Source organism: Grampus griseus, assembly GCF_964374135.1.
Source record: "Grampus griseus genome assembly, chromosome: 1".
Classification (NCBI taxonomy): domain Eukaryota; kingdom Metazoa; phylum Chordata; class Mammalia; order Artiodactyla; family Delphinidae; genus Grampus; species Grampus griseus.
This window is the reverse complement of record NC_139017.1, coordinates 71,888,737-71,906,890: the sequence shown is the minus strand read 5'-3', so window position 1 is coordinate 71,906,890 and position 18,154 is coordinate 71,888,737. Positions and strand designations below refer to the sequence as shown.

The following is an 18,154-nucleotide window of genomic DNA, read 5'->3' as shown; positions in this document are numbered from 1 at the left end:
CTGGCCTTCCTTCCTCCCTCTCCTTTCCCAAGGTCTCTTCCAGACCCCCTCACACACATTTTGACAGCCCCTCTATCAACAGGTCACAGAAGACAGATCAAAAGTTGGCGTGGCGGTTGGGCTTCCCTGGTGGTGCAGTGGTTAAGAGTCCGCCTGCCGATGCAGGGGACACGGGTTCGTGCCCCGGTCCGGGAAGATCCCACATGCCGCGGAGCGGCTGGACCCGTGAGCCATGGCCGCTGAGCCTGCGCGTCCAGCGCCTGTGCTCCACAACGGGAGAGGCCACAACAGTGAGAGGCCCGCGTACCGAAAAAAAAAAAAAAAAAAGTTGGCGGTCAGCGCAGAGGAGGCCCGAGTTTTATTCAGCCATGTTCAGGTTCCCACTCCCATCTCTGAGCTGTCTGGGCCAGTCCTCCTGGGAGCCACTGCCTCAGGCTTGTCCCCAGGGGCTCGGATGGGCTTCGCCAGGGCTAAGATAGGTGAGGGAGACTGTGGGCAGCCCGCCTGAACGCCCAGCTCACCAGCCCAGAACAGAGTTGGGGGCAAGGCGGGGGCTGCAGCAGTGAAGAAACCCAGGGAGGCAGTTGGCGCTGGCTGGATGCTCAGCAGGCAACGTGCCCCTACAAGTTGGCGGAAGTGGCTGCCAGGTTCGCGTAAGAGAGAGTGCTGCCACCGTTGCCTGCAGAAACCTAGGTAGGGGGAGAAGGGATCCAGGGTGAGGGGCAGAAGCTTTCCTGGGAGAAGCTTCCTCCCCAAGGCCCCTGGATGGCACCCTGTGGCTGGGGTGAATGGTCCAGGCGCCTGACTAGCTCTCAAAGGGTTAATTTGGAGAGAGCACCTGCAGGTCACCACCGGCAGCCAGGTGACTGTAAACAGGGCCACTCCTCCTCGAGCTGCCCTTCCCTCCCTCCCCTTGGCTCTCATCAGCTCCCCCTGCTTTCCCCTCCTGCCCCCTTTTCCCTCCATTCTCTGCTCCTCCAGCCCAAGGAGGTGTGTGTGTGTCTGTAAAACTGGAAGAAGGAAGTCCCCAGGGGGAGGAAAAATGGGGTCAAGAAAAGGAAACTCCTCTCCCCTCCCCCACTTGGAGTGGCTTTCCAGCCCCAGGTGGCCAAGTAATTATTTACTAGGTCCTGGAGAGAAAGGAAGAAAGAGGGAGGAGGGGTCTGTGCTTCTCCGGAGATTCCCAAGAACCTCCCCCTCACCCGGCACCCAGGCTCACCTGGCTTGGTGAGACTTCTTCCCCAATTCAGAGACCCCTCCTCCCCACTAGCCTGTCTCAATCTACCCTCCATTCTTAGGAGACAAGCTGGGGCACAGGTGCTCCTTCCATGAAGGGCTCCCCTGGGCGCAGTGCCCCACTCATTTCGCCTCTGGGCATCCCAGTGAACAGCCCTGGCACCAGTTCAGCGGAGCAGTGAATGCTCTTCTGGGAGTGCTGGTAGTGGGGGCACCCCCTACTGAGGTCCCCCTTCTTCCATGGGCTCTTCCCAAGGCCTTTCCCCCAGAACTCACCTGACCTCCACAACCCCAGCCTTGTCAGGCCCTCACTGCCTACTGTCACTCTCACCTCTTCTAAGTTCTTTGGGCTTCCCAGCACTCTTTCAGAATCCCTGCCAGCCAAAGCCTCTGCCTCCCTCCGCCATCCTCACCTCCTCAAAGGGGCTCCGTTTGGTACTGCCAGGGGGCACATAGCGCCCATGGGTGTGATAGGTGGGGTACTCGCTCATAGCATGGTAGGCATCTTGGATTGGAAAGAGGTCCAGCTGCCCATCGTTCTTTTGTCTGCACTGACACACAACCTGGGGAGATAGGAGGTAATGCGGGGCATGGGGGTTCCTTCTAGGAGAGGAACTGTGGTCAGGGCTGGGGACTGAGCACTTACCAGGGCAATGAGATAAATGATGGCCAGGGCAACCAGAACACAGACCAGTACCAGAAGGGCAATGCCCCAGCCAGGCACCCCAGACCCAGACTGGGCAGAGGAAGGAAATGATGCATCACACACTAAAAGGAAAAGCAAAGGTCAGAGCAGTCTCTCAAAGGAGGTGACCCTCCCCTTATGAGTGCCAAGAGGAAAAGCAGGAATCTAGATGCTGGAGAGAGACAGGGTCCCGGGCAGTGTGGTGCTGGCTGGCAGCTGGGGAGGTGATCTCACCACTAACTCCACTGATGGTCAGGTTACATTTGACTGCTGCTGCTGCAAGCTGACCAAACTGTCTCTCCACGTCGTGGGCAGTGGTCCCCTCTCGGAAGACCAAGGTTAATTTTACCACCACAGATCCTGGCCTGGTCAGAGAGAAACAGGCAACTCAACTGTGGGTCCCAGCTTCTGGGTCAGCACACCCCCCACCCCCCACAACCACAAGCCCACCAGCCCCTCCCCACAGTCAAGACAACATCCACCCATCCCACATAGAGTCCACACCCAGAACTGTACCTGAACTCGATATCTGAGAGGCCCAGAAAATCCTCTTGTTTATAAGTCTGCACAAACTGGGGTGAGAGGGAAAGGACTAAGTTTTGATGCAAGGTCTTCAAAGAGTTCTGAAGGCTGCTTCGGGGGAGCACAGTGGAGGAAAGGCAGCTACTCACCAATACAGAAATGATTCTCTGCAGCTTCTGGTAGTAGCTGGTGCTGGGATTTTCCAGGGAAGAGTTAAACTGGAGGTTCGTAATGCGAAAAGACAGGAAGAACAGGGAGACCCTAATAGGCAACTGCTGAGAAGTCTTATTACTGGAGGAGGTGGGAGCATAGGGAGGTACTATGCTCTGGTTAGTGCTGCTGGCGGTTGTCCTGGTAATGTGGCTGGCAGAAACGGTGGGAGTATAAGAGCTGGGAACTGAGGATGGAGTGCCCTTGCTGGCTTGGGTCATGGTAATCTTGGAAGAGGTGCCCTCATGTGCTGTAATGACAACTGAACTTGAGGCAGGGCTGGTGGTCGGAGGTGAGTTGCCACTGGTGGCCCGGGGTGAGGTACCACTGGAGATCGGAGGGGCAGTTGAGCCTGAGGCAGGGCTGGTGGGGGCAGCCGAGCCTGAGGCAGGGCTGGTGGTCGGAGGTGAGTTGCCACTGGTGGCCCGGGGTGAGGTACCACTGTGGGTCGGAGGGGCAGTCGAGCCTGAGGCAGGGCTGGTGGGGGCAGCCGAGCCTGAGGCAGGGCTGGTGGGGGCAGCAGAGCCTGAGGCAGGGCTGGTGGTCAGAGGTGAGTCGCCACTGGTGGCCTGGGGTGAGGTACCACTGGGGATCGGAGGGGCAGTTGAGCCTGAGGCAGGGCTGGTGGGGGCAGCAGAGGTTGAGGCAGGGCTGGTGGGGGCAGCCGAGCCTGAGGCAGGGCTGGTGGTCGGAGGTGAGTCGCCACTGGTGGCCTGGGGTGAGGTACCACTGGGGATCGGAGGGGCAGTCGAGCCTGAGGCAGGGCTGGTGGGGGCAGTTGAGCCTGAGGCAGGGCTGGTGGGGGCAGCCGAGCCTGAGGCAGGGCTGGTGGGGGCAGCCGAGCCTGAGGCAGGGCTGGTGGTCGGAGGTGAGTCGCCACTGGTGGCCCGGGGTGAGGTACCACTGGGGATCGGAGGGGCAGCAGAGGTTGAGGCAGGGCTGGTGGGGGCAGTCGAGCCTGAGGCAGGGCTGGTGGGGGCAGTCGAGCCTGAGGCAGGGCTGGTGGGGGCAGCCGAGCCTGAGGCAGGGCTGGTGGTCGGAGGTGAGTCGCCACTGGTGGCCCGGGGTGAGGTACCACTGGGGATCGGAGGGGCAGCAGAGGTTGAGGCAGGGCTGGTGGGGGCAGTCGAGCCTGAGGCAGGGCTGGTGGGGGCAGCCGAGCCTGAGGCAGGGCTGGTGGTCGGAGGTGAGTCGCCACTGGTGGCCCGGGGTGAGGTACCACTGGAGATCGGAGGGGCAGTTGAGCCTGAGGCAGGGCTGGTGGGGGCAGCAGAGGTTGAGGCAGGGCTGGTGGGGGCAGCCGAGCCTGAGGCAGGGCTGGTGGTCGGAGGTGAGTCGCCACTGGTGGCCCGGGGTGAGGTACCACTGGGGATCGAAGGGGCAGTCGAGCCTGAGGCAGGGCTGGTGGGGGCAGTCGAGCCTGAGGCAGGGCTGGTGGGGGCAGCCGAGCCTGAGGCAGGGCTGGTGGGGGCAGCCGAGTCTGAGGCAGGGCTGGTGGTCGGAGGTGAGTCGCCACTGGTGGCCCGGGGTGAGGTACCACTGGGGATCGGAGGGGCAGCAGAGGTTGAGGCAGGGCTGGTGGGGGCAGTCGAGCCTGAGGCAGGGCTGGTGGGGGCAGCCGAGCCTGAGGCAGGGCTGGTGGTCGGAGGTGAGTCGCCACTGGTGGCCCGGGGTGAGGTACCACTGGAGATCGGAGGGGCAGTTGAGCCTGAGGCAGGGCTGGTGGGGGCAGCAGAGGTTGAGGCAGGGCTGGTGGGGGCAGCCGAGCCTGAGGCAGGGCTGGTGGTCGGAGGTGAGTCGCCACTGGTGGCCCGGGGTGAGGTACCACTGGGGATCGGAGGGGCAGCAGAGGTTGAGGCAGGGCTGGTGGGGGCAGTCGAGCCTGAGGCAGGGCTGGTGGTCGGAGATGAGGTGCCACTGGTCGAAGGCTGTGGACTTGTGCTTTCGGCTGTAGCAGAGACTGTAAGAAAGATTGTTAGTGTAGGGTTGGTGGCAGCTGTCAGAAGTTGAGGTTACAGAGTTGGGTTGGGGGACAAATCAGCACAAGGAGAAAATACGTTCTCTGGCATCTGAAGACGTAATGCCAGGAGGATTTGGGGAGTGGCCCCTAGGTCAGCCCTCCTCCTCCCTCCCTGCTGGCAGCCTCCCTCCTTCTTCCCATACCTGTCTGCTCCTGGCTTGTCGGGTTTCTCCACTCCTAAGATTTACCTCTCCTGACTCCACCCCCACCCCCTCCAGCCTTCTTTTCAGCACGTTCGCCTGCCCCTGGCACCCACTCTCCTGGGGGGCTGTCTCTTCTCAGCCTGTCCTTGGCCTCACTCCTTTATTCTTTATTCTGACACAGACTGGGCCACCCCTGTCTGCAACTTCTGCCTCTTGGATGCCATCTCCCAGGAAGCAAAACCCACAGAAGGGCTGGGAAGACCCCCTCCCCACCTTGCGCCCCTCACCTGTAAGGAATAGCAGCAGCAGGAAGAAGAAAGGGGCCTGGATGTCCAGTGTCATGGTGGTGGCCAAGTGGTGGGGAGGGGGCAGAACAGACTCAGGCAGGCAGTGAGCGTGTGGTGGAGCAGGCACAGGCGCCTGCTGCTTTATACCGGTCCCCCCCCCCATGCCCGCCCTAGGCTCAGCCAGAGCAGGTGACAGGTGACAAAGCTCCGCCTCCTCCCCCTTTCCCTACCTCCTACTTCTTCCTCTTCCTCTTCGTCCCCAACCATTCCTGGCCCCTCAAATAGGGTAAGTGGGCTCCAATCACTCAACCCTCTGACAACCTGTTTGTTTTCCAACTGGCCTCCCCCTTTCACCAACCACTCCCTGGCTCCAGAAGGCGGTGGAGGGAGTCTGGAACCTGACCTGGGTCCCCATGGTCCTATTTTAGCCTCAGGACAACAGACAAGGTGAGAAAAGTAACAGAGAAAGTGGGCTAGGTCAAAGTCCTGCACGGCAAGGCCGGGAAGCTCATCCTCAGGTCCCCCGCACCATTGCCCCATTCTCCCTGGGTCCCTTGGAGTCCCACTCTGGGGGCTGAGAAGGAAGGGGAAGGCTCCATAATCTGTAAACTAGGTGCTAGTTTTGGACCCCCCCCCCACTACTTCCCGGAACAGCCCCACTCTTCTAACCGCTTCCTGTCCCGTTCCACACACGGTTCTACCCTGAAACCCACAGTCCCGGCCCCTGCCGGCCTTTCCAGCAGCCTGAGTTCCTTCTTTGACTTTCTCCCGAGAAGGGGGCGGGGGAAGAAATTTCCACTTAAAGAAATATGAAATCTGGGTTCGGCCGAACCCTGGGGTCTTTGCTTTCCCAGTCCTCCACCTTGTAGCGGCGGCTCGCTGGCTGGGCTCTCCTGCCCTCTAGCGGTCACCGGGAGCCTCACCGGGCCTGCCCGAGCGGGCTGAGGGGCTGCCTCGTCAGGGGAGAGGAGGTTGGGTGGCGCTGACTAAGTGGGGGCAGAGAGAGGCTGGGGAGGGCAGGCCCGGGCCGGAAGAAGCAGTGGCTTGCACAGAGAAGGGGAGGAACACGCTGTACCATCGACGGAGGGGCTGGGAGCTTTAGGAGGGGACTCAGGCGCGTGGGGGCGGTGTCTGGAGGAAATGGCGCTACGTGGGTGGGATCCAGAGTTAACACGGAAGGGGCACCGAGGTATTTGGCGAGGGCAGCGGAATGTGGGAGGGAGGGAGAATGGGACAGATTAGTTACGTATTTATGAGGCAGAGAATAGGTGGGGCGACAGAATGGTATTTAGGGGCACGGAACTATCCTTTGCGGAGCATAGTGGTATTTGGGGCCGGTGGGCACAAGGTGATGGGGGTGGTGCAAAACCGTTTGTGAGCGCGCATGATTTGGGAAGACCAAGTGATATTCTGAAGGGCAGAAACATGTGGGACCAAGGAGTACTTGGGGCCACAACGGCGCACATGGAGCTTATCGAGTCCCATCCGGAGGTCCTGGGTTGCGGTCTAGACCGACAGAAGCAATTACGTCCTCATTAGGAAACAATTCTTAGCCCCAAAGAAAACAGATTGAGAAATTAATTTTAAGAACACTTCGGTGCGGCGGGATTGCAGGGAAGCCGGGAAAGAGGAGAGGGACCACAGATCCCAGACGCGCGCGACTCCGCCGGCTTGGCGCGGCACTGTGCGGCAGCCAGACCCGGGGGCGGGCTCGGGGCCGGAGGGCGTTTACGTCATCGCGCCCGGGCGCGGGCCGGAGGCGGGGAAGCACCCCTACCCGCCGGCTAGAGAAAGGGCGAGTATCTAGGTGGGCGGCCCCAAAACGTCAACCCCTGGCGTTGCCAAGCAACAGCCATTCAGTTCGGTTGCTGGGACACGCGTCACCATGGCGACGGCTCCGCGCCGCGCAGCCTGAGTATTTAAAGAGCAAGCGCGCGCAACGCCCCGGCGTCTGAAAGCGGCCTTCCGGGATATCGCGGTCTCCCCTTCTACCCTTCTCCCCCCACCTTTACCACCCCCTTCACCCTCTTCCGGGCGCCAAGTCTCTCTGGCCTCCAAGGTGAACCTAACTCCCCAGCGCGTCCCGGGTTCTCGGGCTGGTCCGGCTTCAGGCGGTGGAGAGCGGGATTCCGGGCCCCGGGCGGGCGGGAGGGACGGGACGCGGTGCAGTGTTGTTCTTTCCCCCGCCAATATTGCACTCGTCCCGGCCTCCGGCCCCCTCGGCCCCCCGGCCTCCCCCTCACCCCGAGCGGGGCAGCCCCAGCCCTCCTGGCTCTCGAACCCGGCTGCTCTTAGACTGGAGTGTCGCCGCTGCCACCGTGAGTAAGTGGGGCTGGGAGGACTTTAGCCATCCTCCGACCACCACCCCATCCTTCACCTAACCTCCGTCCTTCACCTAACCCCCGTCCAGCACCTTCCTCACCGTGCCCCAAACTCAGACAAACCTCCTCTAGATCTCTAACTTCCATTCTACTAGTCCTCTCCCCGCCTCAGGTTTTTTCCTGCTCCCCACACTATCCCGGCAAAATCCCTAAAATAAGTAATTGCACTGGCTTAGAAAACAATTGGAACTTTATGGCAACGTGCTGTTGTCTTTCCTGGCGTTAATGCCTGAGAAATACCCCTCAAAAACTTCTCATGTCCTGAACAGTGGGGTCACCACACCTCTGGGGCTGAACTGATGGGTGCCAGAGGAGGTTCTGTGTTTGGCTGAGGGGCTGTAAATTAGACCCCAGGGTCTCCAGGATGGACCCCAAGGCCTGAGGATCTAAAATCAGGATTCTGAAGCCGGTGGCCACCTCTTCACACTCTTTCCTGGAGCAGCTGCCTCCGGAATGGCTCAAAGTCCTCGGGCACTGTGTCTGAGAAAGGAGATATGATTAAGGTCAGAAGAAGTGACTCCCATGAGGGCAGGAGAGGTCAGGCTGATCTCCGTCTGGAGCCTCACCATTGCATCGATACTGGAGATTGGACCAAATGATGTTTTCTTGGGAGAAGCAGAATACACCAAGACGCCCCCCTCGCATGGATGTGTCAATGATCACCCCAGAATCGGCCACTAGCTGGGAACCCTCATAAAGCTTCACCCTGTCCAGGATAGGGGTGTCCATTGGTGCTAGGGTGCCAGTGGACACTGTGCCACCATGACCTGGCCCTGTTCATCCCCAACCCCCCTTGGGCTCACCAGGCCTGAGAGAAGGGAGGTGGGGAAAAGGGAGGAAGGAAAGGGGAGGGAAGGGGGGTGCTTTTCTCAGGCCTGGGGCCCCTGGCTCTTTGTCCAGCCCCCTTTGCATCTCAAAGCACCAGCCGCATTCCAAGCGAGGATTGGGTTGCCATGACGATGAGTACAATGGGCTGGGGGGTGAAGTCACCAGCTTCCCAGGCTCTAGTCCACCCCCCCATCCCCTGTCCTGGTGCCCCGCAGCCCCAGGCACCTTAAAGGGGAACCAACCCAAGTCCCTGCACTCTGGGCTCTTGGCCATTGCCCCTCCCTTCCCTGCCATCCCCACCAAATAGGAAATGCAAAGTTGTGGACAGAGTGCTGAACTGAGAAGCCTCAGCCTCGCTGCTAAGAGGTGTGGAGTCTGGGTTTCCGTAAGCTCTTCTGTAAATGATGATCCCTTCCAGGTCAGACACTTTGATGAGGCAGGTTCTGGGCTGTCCCAGTGATGGGGCTGGATGTGATGTGCCTCTCCACAGACTGGCCTGGGGTTTGGAGGCTCCCAGACGCACCCTCATTTTACAGAGGGGAAAATGGGGCACAGAAAAAGAAGGACTTGCCCAACATTGCTTATAGGTCCTCGGCAGCACCAGCACCAGAGCCCAAGCTGCCTGGTGTTAGGAAGAAAGCAGGGCCAGGACAGCAAGTCTGTGGTGAGAGGGGAGGTAGAGAGAAGCGGTCCCAGTCCAGGCCCAATGGCATCAAGGCACTGAGTAGAGGGGAGGTCACTGGGGAGTCCCAGCTAGAGGTGAAGGGAAGGCTGGGCCTGGGGTCCCTTGGGAGGGCTCAGCCCCTCCCCTCACCGAATGTAGCCAACTTGAGGCCGGTGCAGCAGCTGCCAGCGGTAGGAAGTCTTGTCACGCCAGCCTACATTTCGTGGGTCAGTCCACAGCAGCCGTACCTGATCAGGGGTGTGACCTGTATGCCACAGGGCATTCCTGAGGTGCTCACCTGGGCCAGACACTGATGTCACTGCCTAGGGGGCATCGGCAAACACAGTGGGTCAACCCCAGGACCCGACCGAGGGAAGACAGCAGGTTGGTAAGTGCAGGTGGAAAAGGGAGTCAGGAGAATATTCTGGAGCCCCAGGGAGCCAACCTCCAGGCCAGATGTCTGGGTAAGAGGGTTCCCCCTACTCAGGCAGTGGGGGAGGCCCCAGGGTTGGTGGGGGAGGCTTTGGGAAAGGGCCCTGGATTGGGGAATCTGGGCAGCTGCGGGACCTTGAGCTGTAGCCCGGGCTGGGCAACAGCCCGGAAAGGTGTGGCCTGCCAGTAGGTCTGCTCCGTTTGCTTCCACATGACCACGTAGAAGCGGCCGCTGTCCTGATAGCTGAAGAGAAAGCCTGCGTAGTCATCATCAGTCACTGTGTTCACATGGAAGGTGCCTTCAAAGTCCACACCATTGAAAGCTGTATATCCTGGGGGCAGGTGGGTGGATGGGATCAGAGTCAGGGGCAGCAAAGCTACTGATGCCCATTGTGGGGTGGGGATGGGAAGGGACGCCTGCTAAATGTGTGGCTGCATCCTCTGCCTGTAGGACCCCTCCATGGGGAAGTCATTGAAATTGTTGAATTGGGTGTCCCTTACATACCAACTGCCAGGCCGGGGTCACTGTTCATGGTCTGAACGATTTCCATGCCCTGGTGGTATGCAGTAAAGACAAAAGCCCTGGTCCAGGTGTGCTGCCCTCCTTAGGCCCTGCTCGCTAGTCTGGCCTGACAGCACCCGCCCAGCCCACTGCCCTAGTACCTGGTTGAGCACGACCCAGTTTGGGTCAATCTGAGCATCACCCTCAGGATCCAGGACGACGGTCTGATAGGCCCGAAAATCCGTGAGGGTTACCTCTGCACTTTCAGGGCACACGTCCAGGGGGTCAACCACTGCATCATTGTCAAAATCATCCTCACACACATCACCAACGCCATTGCCTGGGCAGGATGAAGCCAGGTCCTCAGGAAGGCCCTGGCCACTGCCAGTAGCCAACACTTCCACCTCTCGGGCCTTGAGATGTTGACCTCTCTCCACCACCCTGCCTTCCCTCACTCCCCAGCAAGGCCTGCCACTTCTCCCTGAGCAAAGCCCATGCCAGCCCAATCCTCTGAGGACTCCAGCCTTACCATCTGAGTCCTTCTGATTGGGATTAGGTACCAGGCGACAGTTATCAGGACCAGGAGGCATGTAATCTGGGACACCATCATTGTCATCGTCCCCATCACACTCATCTCCAAGTCCATCATTGTCTGAGTCCAGCTGGGAGCTGTTGGGCAGCTGTGGGCAATTGTCCTTAGTGTCCTGATGTCCATCGCCATCACTGTCCAGAAAAAGGCACCTAATAAAGGCTTTTAAAGGTACCACATCCTTCCCCACTCTTCTGCTTAGGAGTCTCTCTGGGGTTTACCCTGCATTCAGCCAGACCCCTTGCAGTCAGCCAAATGAGGTGAAGGTCCAGCAGTAAGAATGGAAGGTAGACTATGGGAATGACCTGCTACTCGATAGTAGTGGAGAGTTAAAGTTAGATCCTAGAGGGAATTGAGAACATACTAGAGGAAAGTAAAGTATCCCCTAACTTGCCATCTCTTGGCCAAAACCCTACCTGTCTTCATTGGTGTCACAGACATCCCCCACCAGGTCGCTGTCTGCATCTGTCTGAGAGAGAGGGACCCGTTCTCACCATCTCCTCTTGATAACTCTAAAGAGGGTGACCTGACCACTTCCCATCCAAAGGGCTGAGCTTCATCCACCAGTCACCCCACCCCTTCCCTGCCCTCTCCATTCCCCTGTACCTGGGTGGGATTGCTCATTTCAGGGCAGCTGTCGCAAGCATCTCCCACCCCGTCCTCATCCCTGTCTGTCTGCAGGGGGTTGGGGACTTTAGGGCAATTGTCCAATCCATTGGGGATGCCTAGAAGATATGCAGGTAACACAAGGTTATCACTAGAACGAATCACTCTGTCTTCTAGGTTGGTGAAAGCCCTGAGCTCTATCTCCCATCCAGAGGACGGCTGGTCAGGAAATCTGCCTGTAGCTTGTCTTATCCTCTTGCTCACTCCCTGCCTAACCCCACACCCTCCCTCACGTTCCCACTGACATCTGCCACAGGTAATCTCTCACCCAGGCTGACTTCCCCCAAGCATTGCCCTTCCCGAATTCTCAGCCTCCCCGCTTCATTCCCACCATCTCCAAATTCTTAGAGGTTTCCCAGCACGCGCCCCCCACCCCAGCCCCAGGCCTGCACCATCCCCATCCACGTCGTTGTCACAGGCATCCCCTTCCCCATTGCCATCTGTGTCTTTCTGGTCATTGTTGGGAACGTTGGGGCAGTTGTCACAGGCATCACCAAATGAATCTGTATCTGAGTTTTGCTGGTCCTTGTTGGGAAACAGCCGGCAGTTGTCCTGAGGTGGGAGGGAAAGAGTCAGGCCTCCCTTGAACCACTGGCCACCTCGCATCTTCCTCATCCCTGTACCCTTGTCTACAATCACCACTCCTGTGATGACCCACCTGCTTGGCTCCGTCCCACCCACCCAAATTCCCTGTAGTCCACCTCATCGTGGGCACCAGGTTTATGGCTCCCTAACGTGGAGTATTAGGGCCCCTCCTCAGGAGCTGCCAGTGGCCAATGGAGGACAGGGTTATGGGACAAGGCAACAGCGTCACAGAGAAGCTGGAAAGGTCAGGACATCTGGGAGCCACCTCAACATTCTTGATCCCGTCCCCGTCAGCATCATCATCACACTGGTCCCCCACACCGTCGTTATCAGCATCTTCCTGCCCAGAGTTGGGTGTCAGAAGGCAGTTGTCCTAAAGGTCAAGGGGAGGAAATGGATGGATGAGTTCTGTCCTATCCCAGCCTGGGGTGCCCTATCCTGCTCACTTGCCCGCCTGCCCCCAGCACCTGCTTGCAGTGTTTGTTGTTGTCCATGCAGGGCAGCGCCTGGTCCGGGTAGCCATCAATGTCTGTGTCGGGTCCACACACATTCCCATTCCCAGCCCAGCCCACGTTACACTGGGGCAACACAAAGGGTGGGAGTTAGTGGTCTGGGCTGGCTCCCCACACCCCACCCTCTTCAGGCTCTATTTTCACCAACCAGTTTCTGGGCCTGGGCCCACCTCCCTTTCCCATGCAAGCCCCCATACCAGTCCCTAAACATGGTCACACACACACCCCTTTTCTTCCAAGCCCCAGGCCTAGCTCACCGAGCAGGACACTGCACCATTGCGTTCAAAGAGACAGTGCGCGTGGACATGGCAGGGGCTGTGGGTCGGGCTGTGGCAGGTCCGGGCTGGGAAGCAGCCCTGGCTCTGGTTGCCCAAGAAGCCCAAGCGACAGGGACCACACTTGAAAGAACCCTAAGAGTAGGGAGGCAGTGTCTCAGGAAGGAGGGTCAGCCCACCACAACCAGCAACATCCCCATCCCCTGAGGGGTGTAGGAGGGACCCTCACAGCTAATAGGACAGGCCCATTACTTATCTCCTTTAGGTTCTCCTCACAACTTTTTAAGGAGGGTAATAGCCCCATTTCTCAAGCGAGGATGCTGAGGCTCAGAAAAGGTAAATAACTTGCTAAAGGCCATGGCTAGTAAGAGGCAGAATCAGAATTCCAAACCGGGTCCGTGTTGAACACCTACCACATGTAATGTCCTAGGGAAGGAGGAGGGGAAGCAGGAAATCTGAAGAGGGGGTTGCACATTCCCACCACCCAGACACTCAGGTGTTCAGCTCACCACAGTATTGGTGCAGATGGAGTTTGGGTCGCAGCCACCATTGTTACCATCATTGCATTCATCAATATCGTTGCAGACCTGAAGGGGCAGACTTTGGGTAGAACCAGACCTACGGTGGGTCTCCTCAGATACAGGAGAGAGCACTGGTGTGGCTTTATCTTTGAACATAGACATGAAGCCCAGACCGAAAACCAATGCGAAGCTGGCAGATGAGCCAGGAGCCTCATCCCATTTATCACAAGGGCTCCACATCCAACCCAGAAGCCCCCCGCCCCTGCAAAGCCAAGATCTTTTGTCCACGGACTCTACCCAACCTGACCTGTTTGCTAGCCCGGGCGTAGTCGATGCCCACACCAGACACCCGTGTGCCTTTGTAGCCTCGGGGACAGGCTTCACAGTGGAAGCCAGGCATGGTGTTGACGCAGCTGGAGCCCGGGAAACAAGGGTCCGCGTGAGCACACTGGGGACCAAACGAGAAGAGGTCAGGCCCCTGCCTGTGATCCCAGGACCACTGTTCCTGGTCTCCCTGTTTGCAGGCCTCCCCTCCCCAACCTCATCTATGCTCTGATCCTACCCCCAGCCTCCTGTGGGTTCCCTCCTAGCCAGCCCTCTCAAAATGCCCCTGCCACTCTCCCAGCTCCTTCCCTGCGTGGCCCTGCAGTCTTCATCCCAGACTTGTCTCCCTCCCTTCTCATATGTATTTTCTGGTCTCCAGCCTCTCCTAAACCCAGGGTTCCTCTGCTTCTGACCAACATTCACCCCACCTTCTTGGGCCTCTCCTAACTCCCTCACCCCAGCTTTCTGTGCCCTTCCAGAAAGGGTCTTCACCCACCTCATTGATGTCTGTGCAGTGGGTGCCGTTGCCCTGTAGGCCAGGGGGGCAGGGCCCACATCGGTAGCCGGGGTACTCATACACTTCCATGCAGTCCACGCCTCGGAAGCAGGGGTTGGGGCTGCAGTGGGAACGCTGTTCATGGAAGCCTGGGTGGGGGGTGGGCACAGTCAGAGTCACCTAGAAGTCACCATTTAATTCACCAGAAGTGGAGGCCAAAGCCCTGGGGTGGGGAGCACACTGATGCCACCTGGAGCCCTCCCCTACTCTCCTACTCACCGCACACCTGACACTCCATGATGGTGTTTCGGATCAGGGACATTTCTTTCACCTGGTAGACAGAAGGATGGGGCGGAGTCAGCTCTTGGCATCTGCCACCCCACCCCAGAATCAGCGCCACCCTTCACCGGCCCACTAAACCTGGTCTCGGATGTCATCCCGCAGCTCTACCAGGATCTGGTTGAAGAGGGTGAGTTGGGTGACCAGCGCCTTGGTCTGCTCCCCTGTCAGGGTCCAGGGTGCAGAGAGGCTCAGAACTGGGGCACCAGCCCCGGGCCCTCTCTGGGTAATAAGCCAGGTGCTGCCACTGCTGCCCACCCATCTTTAAACCCCACCCCATTCCCGGCGGAAAAGGACTTAGTTTCAGGCAGCTGCTCCTCCCCCGCATCCTCATGCCCCTTCACCTCAGCGAGGCCTACTCACCTAGGATGGAGTGCAGTGCGTTGGCCACTACAGAGGACAAGAAAACACAGAGGGTGGACATGTGAGGAGGGGCCTGGCTGGTAAGGAGGAGGGAGGGAACAGGAACAAAGGGCTGGAGTCTTGGAATAAAGATGTGGTGTCGAATGGTAGGAGGGCAGTGGTGATGCGCAAGCAGCACCTGCCCCCTCCACTGGATGAGGGTCCCTCTAAGGGAGCCGCCTCACAGATAGTCGAAACCCAAATCCTCCTGTTCCTAGGCATGGTAGTGGCAGAAGGGATCCAAGTGAGAGGTGACCCGAAGCAGGGCCAGGGCCCCAGTACATTCCATTTCCTCCCTCCCAAGCTTCCACCATATCTGGGAGAAGTGGACATTTTATTTAGGTAAGAGCCTCTGAGCATCCCTGTTAGAGAGACCAGGCAGATGGGCAGTGCTTAGGGAAATGGCTGGTAGGTGACAGATGCCAGTGGGAGCTAAAAAAGACTCAAGACCCTTAGCTCAGTCAACCAAGAAAGACCAAGCAGCTAACTTCCTCACCCCCACGCAGAGTTCTTCAGAGTTATACTCTTTTTTTGGATCATTTTATTTTTCTGGCCACCCTGGTAGGTGGGATGACCTTAAAGGAGATTTTTTTGACCCACACCTCCTGCTGGGATGGTATTATTTGGAGATCATAGAGTCGGAGGTGAAGGAGATTTGGGGTCACAGAGTCAGAATCCCCAGGAATAGGTGAGCCGAAAGAACTGCTGTTAAGGGGGAGGGAGGTCAAGAGGATGGGAGGGACCCGGGGTCCAGGATGTCAGCTAACAGAAGTCTGTGTTACCTGCACTGTGGATAGACTCATCCCCCTGGAACGGACACTCACTCAGGGCTCCGACCCGGGCCATGGACCCGCCCAGAATCATTTTCATAGATTCCACGAAGCCCTGGGGGGACAGAAACAGAGTAGGGTGGGAGGACCTACCAATTCTTCCTCCCACCGGTGCAAACTGTTTCACAGACACTCAGGGGGTCCTCCTTTCCTGCTCACCTGCATCCTCAAATAAGCCTTCTGTCCCGTCCTAATCTCCAGCCCACTGACTTCCGCTGGAGGAATGGGGGCCAGGGCCGGAAGGCCAGCATGCTGGTCACCCAGTTTGCAGTCCACATAGAGATGCAGGGCAGGGCTGGGTCTGGACGGACCTCGGAGTCGCAGGAGAGCCGTGTGTGTGCGCCCGTCAGCCAGGCCTGCTTGCTGTAGGTTCACTGCATGGACTTTGCCATCTTCCCGCTGGTACCGCACCAGCACTGCCCAGAAGGGGAGGTCAGTATGCGCACCGTCCCCCATCCCATCTCCCAGCTGAGAGACGGGATGGATCAATTCTTCTGAATACCACATCTCTAGGACTATCATTCCTTATCCAGCTATGTATCTCTCAACACCTTGTACATAATAGGTACACGAAAAATGTTCTCCAAATTGATTCAAAGACTAGGACTTTCTTAGTCTTCAGTGTCATCAAATCACTCTCTCCCGTTAGGGTGGCAGCTGGTTCCGTACCCACTGAACCGTCCCAGTGATCTGAGACAGCTCAGATCCCTGGGACACAGTGATACCACTTCTGGGGCACAGAGACATGCCTCCCCTCCCCCCAGGCATTCCCACATACAACTCCCATTCCTACAGATGCCTCACCCTATTGTTTGGGTGCCTGGCCTCCTGAGGCACCTCCTAAGCACCAGGTGCCCCTGGTGCCTGGACACAGCCTGATGGGTCCACGGTCCCCACGGGAGCCCAAGGAGAATTAAGAGGGATCTGAGAGTGGGGATGAGGAAGAGTGCTCAAAGGGGTCACCACGGCAGGAAAGGAGATGCCCACCAGTCACCTTTGTTGATCTTGCCCACAACAGAGGCCTCCAGCCATCGTGTGTTGTCTTGGCGAGAGTAGAGGCCGAAGAGGACACCACCCTGCTTGGGGGGCAGGCGGAAGGTGGACAAGAGATAGATGTCCCCAGCAGTGAGCAGGGCTGTCCGTATCTTCTCCACCACAGCTACCATCTGCCGGGACTCGCCCACAGTCAGCAGGTCAATCACTGGTCACGCAGGGATGATCAAGGTCAGACCCCTGTCAAATGCTAAGGCCTGCTCTCTCCTCTGAGCCTTCGGGGGTGGGGCATCCTTCATCACCACCCGACAGTGTTAGTCACCTCCTGGAAATTCAGCCCTTGTCGCCATCAGAGGACAAGGCATTGTGCCTTCCTTACTGCCACTCTGGGAACCAGCAGGCCTGAGGCTCACTTGGAAATACAGAAACAGCACCCCGCAAACTTGAGATGCTCCCACCAGGTGGCGCAAAGGAGTCACTGTGCTGATCCCAGGCAGGAGTAGCACCTGGTGCCCACAGCACAGAAATAGGAAGGCAGTTTCTCTTTACACGGCTGGGTTTGGCTCATTCCACACCCTAGTGCCCCTCCTCCCATCCTGGGGGTTCAGCATGCTCGCTCTGGATGAGAACAGCTGCTCACTGAAGGCTCCGACCCTCCTACTGTCTGGCTCTCTCCTACAGGAACATACGACCCAGCTCCTCTGCCTCCTGCGTCCTGGCCAATCTGTGGTTTCCCTTCCAGCCAGCAAAGAATCTGTGCCTGTGTCATCTGCTCCAGCTACCTCTCCCACAGCCACAGGCCCATCCTACCACCAGACCTCCAGGAGGGCCCAGACCTCTCGGTCCCCACCCCCCCATCCCGTTCTTAGGTAGCCAGGAGCCCAGGGGTGAAAGAAGCCACCTTTGAGCTGCTCTCCCAAACCCTGGGGTGCCTGGGGTTGCTCAGACACCAACCCAGCCAGGCAGCCCTAGCTAGCATCCAGCTCCTGAGTCCTCTGCCCTGGCCAGCTCCCACTCATCCACCACCTTCTGGTGTCAACTCCTCCCCAAAGGGCCATAATTTCATCAACTCTTCTCTCTGATTCAGTGTCAGGACTCTCCCCTCTCCTTTTGCCCACATGCTCCCTGCTATTAGGCTGGGGGCAAAAGGGGAGGAGGCAGAGAGGGGGCTAAGAAGATTGGTACAGGCTTACCCTGCAGGTCCTGACTGGCAGATGTGAAAGTGCAAAGGAGGAGAAGAGCCAGGGCCCCCCGAAGTTCCTGCGTCTCCATGCCGCTCAGCCGGCTCACTACCCCTGGCAGGCAGGCGGCTGGGAGGGGAAAAGGCTAGGCGGAGAGCAGGAGCGGGGGGGCGGAGGGACTGGAAGGGGGAGTTGAAGGGGGGGCCGGCAGGCGGTGAGGGGGGGGGGCTGAAACAAAGAGCTGCCAATCACCCTGGAGGCATACCCAGCTCCGGGAACCAGGGGCACTGGGGAAGAGTCCTGGAGGCCTCCTTGCCTCCTGCCTCTTCCTAATGGTGCTCTCCCCCAGGTGCCTCCCTCTCTCCCGGCATCTCGCTGTTGGGGGCTGCTACCGAATGCTACTGTTTTCTGGAAGCCACAGTTGGGGAAGGCAGGAACCCTTGGCGGGGCATTGCCAGACAGTGGGCATTATTCCACAGCTGGCATGAGAGAATTCCAAGGGAGTGGCCGAAACTAGCTCCCTGTAGTGCC

At 58.6% G+C, this 18,154-nt stretch overlaps 2 protein-coding genes across 3 annotated transcripts; both read right to left on the bottom strand.

Moving 5' to 3' along the window:
- Positions 1-328: 328 nt before the first annotated feature.
- MUC1 (mucin 1, cell surface associated) lies at positions 329-5,198 on the bottom strand. 2 transcript variants are annotated; one of them, XM_082661148.1, is made up of 7 exons: positions 5,104-5,198; positions 2,593-4,613; positions 2,438-2,493; positions 2,156-2,286; positions 1,883-2,004; positions 1,650-1,799; positions 329-689 (listed from the first exon to the last, which is right to left on the bottom strand). In XM_082661148.1, the coding sequence occupies exons 1-7, from the start codon at positions 5,156-5,158 to the stop codon at positions 621-623; spliced, it is 2,604 nt and encodes an 867-aa protein (XP_082517274.1). In that variant the 5' UTR covers positions 5,159-5,198; the 3' UTR covers positions 329-620. The 2 variants fall into 2 exon arrangements, with proteins under 2 accessions (XP_082517274.1, XP_082517275.1); XM_082661149.1 differs by lacking the exon at positions 1,883-2,004.
- Positions 5,199-7,689: 2,491 nt separating this feature from the next.
- On the bottom strand, positions 7,690-17,733 carry THBS3 (thrombospondin 3). The gene is made up of 23 exons (XM_082678298.1): positions 17,636-17,733; positions 16,444-16,650; positions 15,609-15,865; positions 15,402-15,504; positions 14,581-14,607; positions 14,299-14,381; positions 14,158-14,209; positions 13,879-14,027; positions 13,366-13,506; positions 13,047-13,124; positions 12,520-12,672; positions 12,218-12,328; positions 12,016-12,123; positions 11,558-11,717; positions 11,106-11,224; positions 10,916-10,968; positions 10,440-10,633; positions 10,072-10,250; positions 9,914-9,962; positions 9,544-9,740; positions 9,127-9,299; positions 8,051-8,190; positions 7,690-7,964 (listed from the first exon to the last, which is right to left on the bottom strand). The coding sequence occupies exons 1-23, from the start codon at positions 17,712-17,714 to the stop codon at positions 7,906-7,908; spliced, it is 2,871 nt and encodes a 956-aa protein (XP_082534424.1). The 5' UTR covers positions 17,715-17,733; the 3' UTR covers positions 7,690-7,905.
- Between the last annotated feature and the right edge of the window lie 421 nt (positions 17,734-18,154).

Excerpts from the sequence above, each read along its gene's own strand:
- THBS3 (XM_082678298.1), bottom strand. The coding sequence starts at position 17,714 with ATGGAGACGCAGGAACTTCGGGGGGCCCTGGCTCTTCTCCTCCTTTGC. Across the intron at positions 12,329-12,519 it reads ATGGTGCAGTGTCCTGCTCG|TGTAACGTGGGCTGGGCTGG; the intron begins GTGAGCTAGGCC and ends GTGTTGCCCCAG. Across the intron at positions 10,251-10,439 it reads CAATCAGAAGGACTCAGATG|GCAATGGCGTTGGTGATGTG; the intron begins GTAAGGCTGGAG and ends CATCCTGCCCAG.
- MUC1 (XM_082661148.1), bottom strand. The coding sequence starts at position 5,158 with ATGACACTGGACATCCAGGCCCCTTTCTTCTTCCTGCTGCTGCTATTC. Across the intron at positions 2,494-2,592 it reads AGAGAATCATTTCTGTATTG|TTTGTGCAGACTTATAAACA; the intron begins GTGAGTAGCTGC and ends CTCTCACCCCAG. Across the intron at positions 690-1,649 it reads AACGGAGCCCCTTTGAGGAG|GTTTCTGCAGGCAACGGTGG; the intron begins GTGAGGATGGCG and ends CCCCCTACCTAG.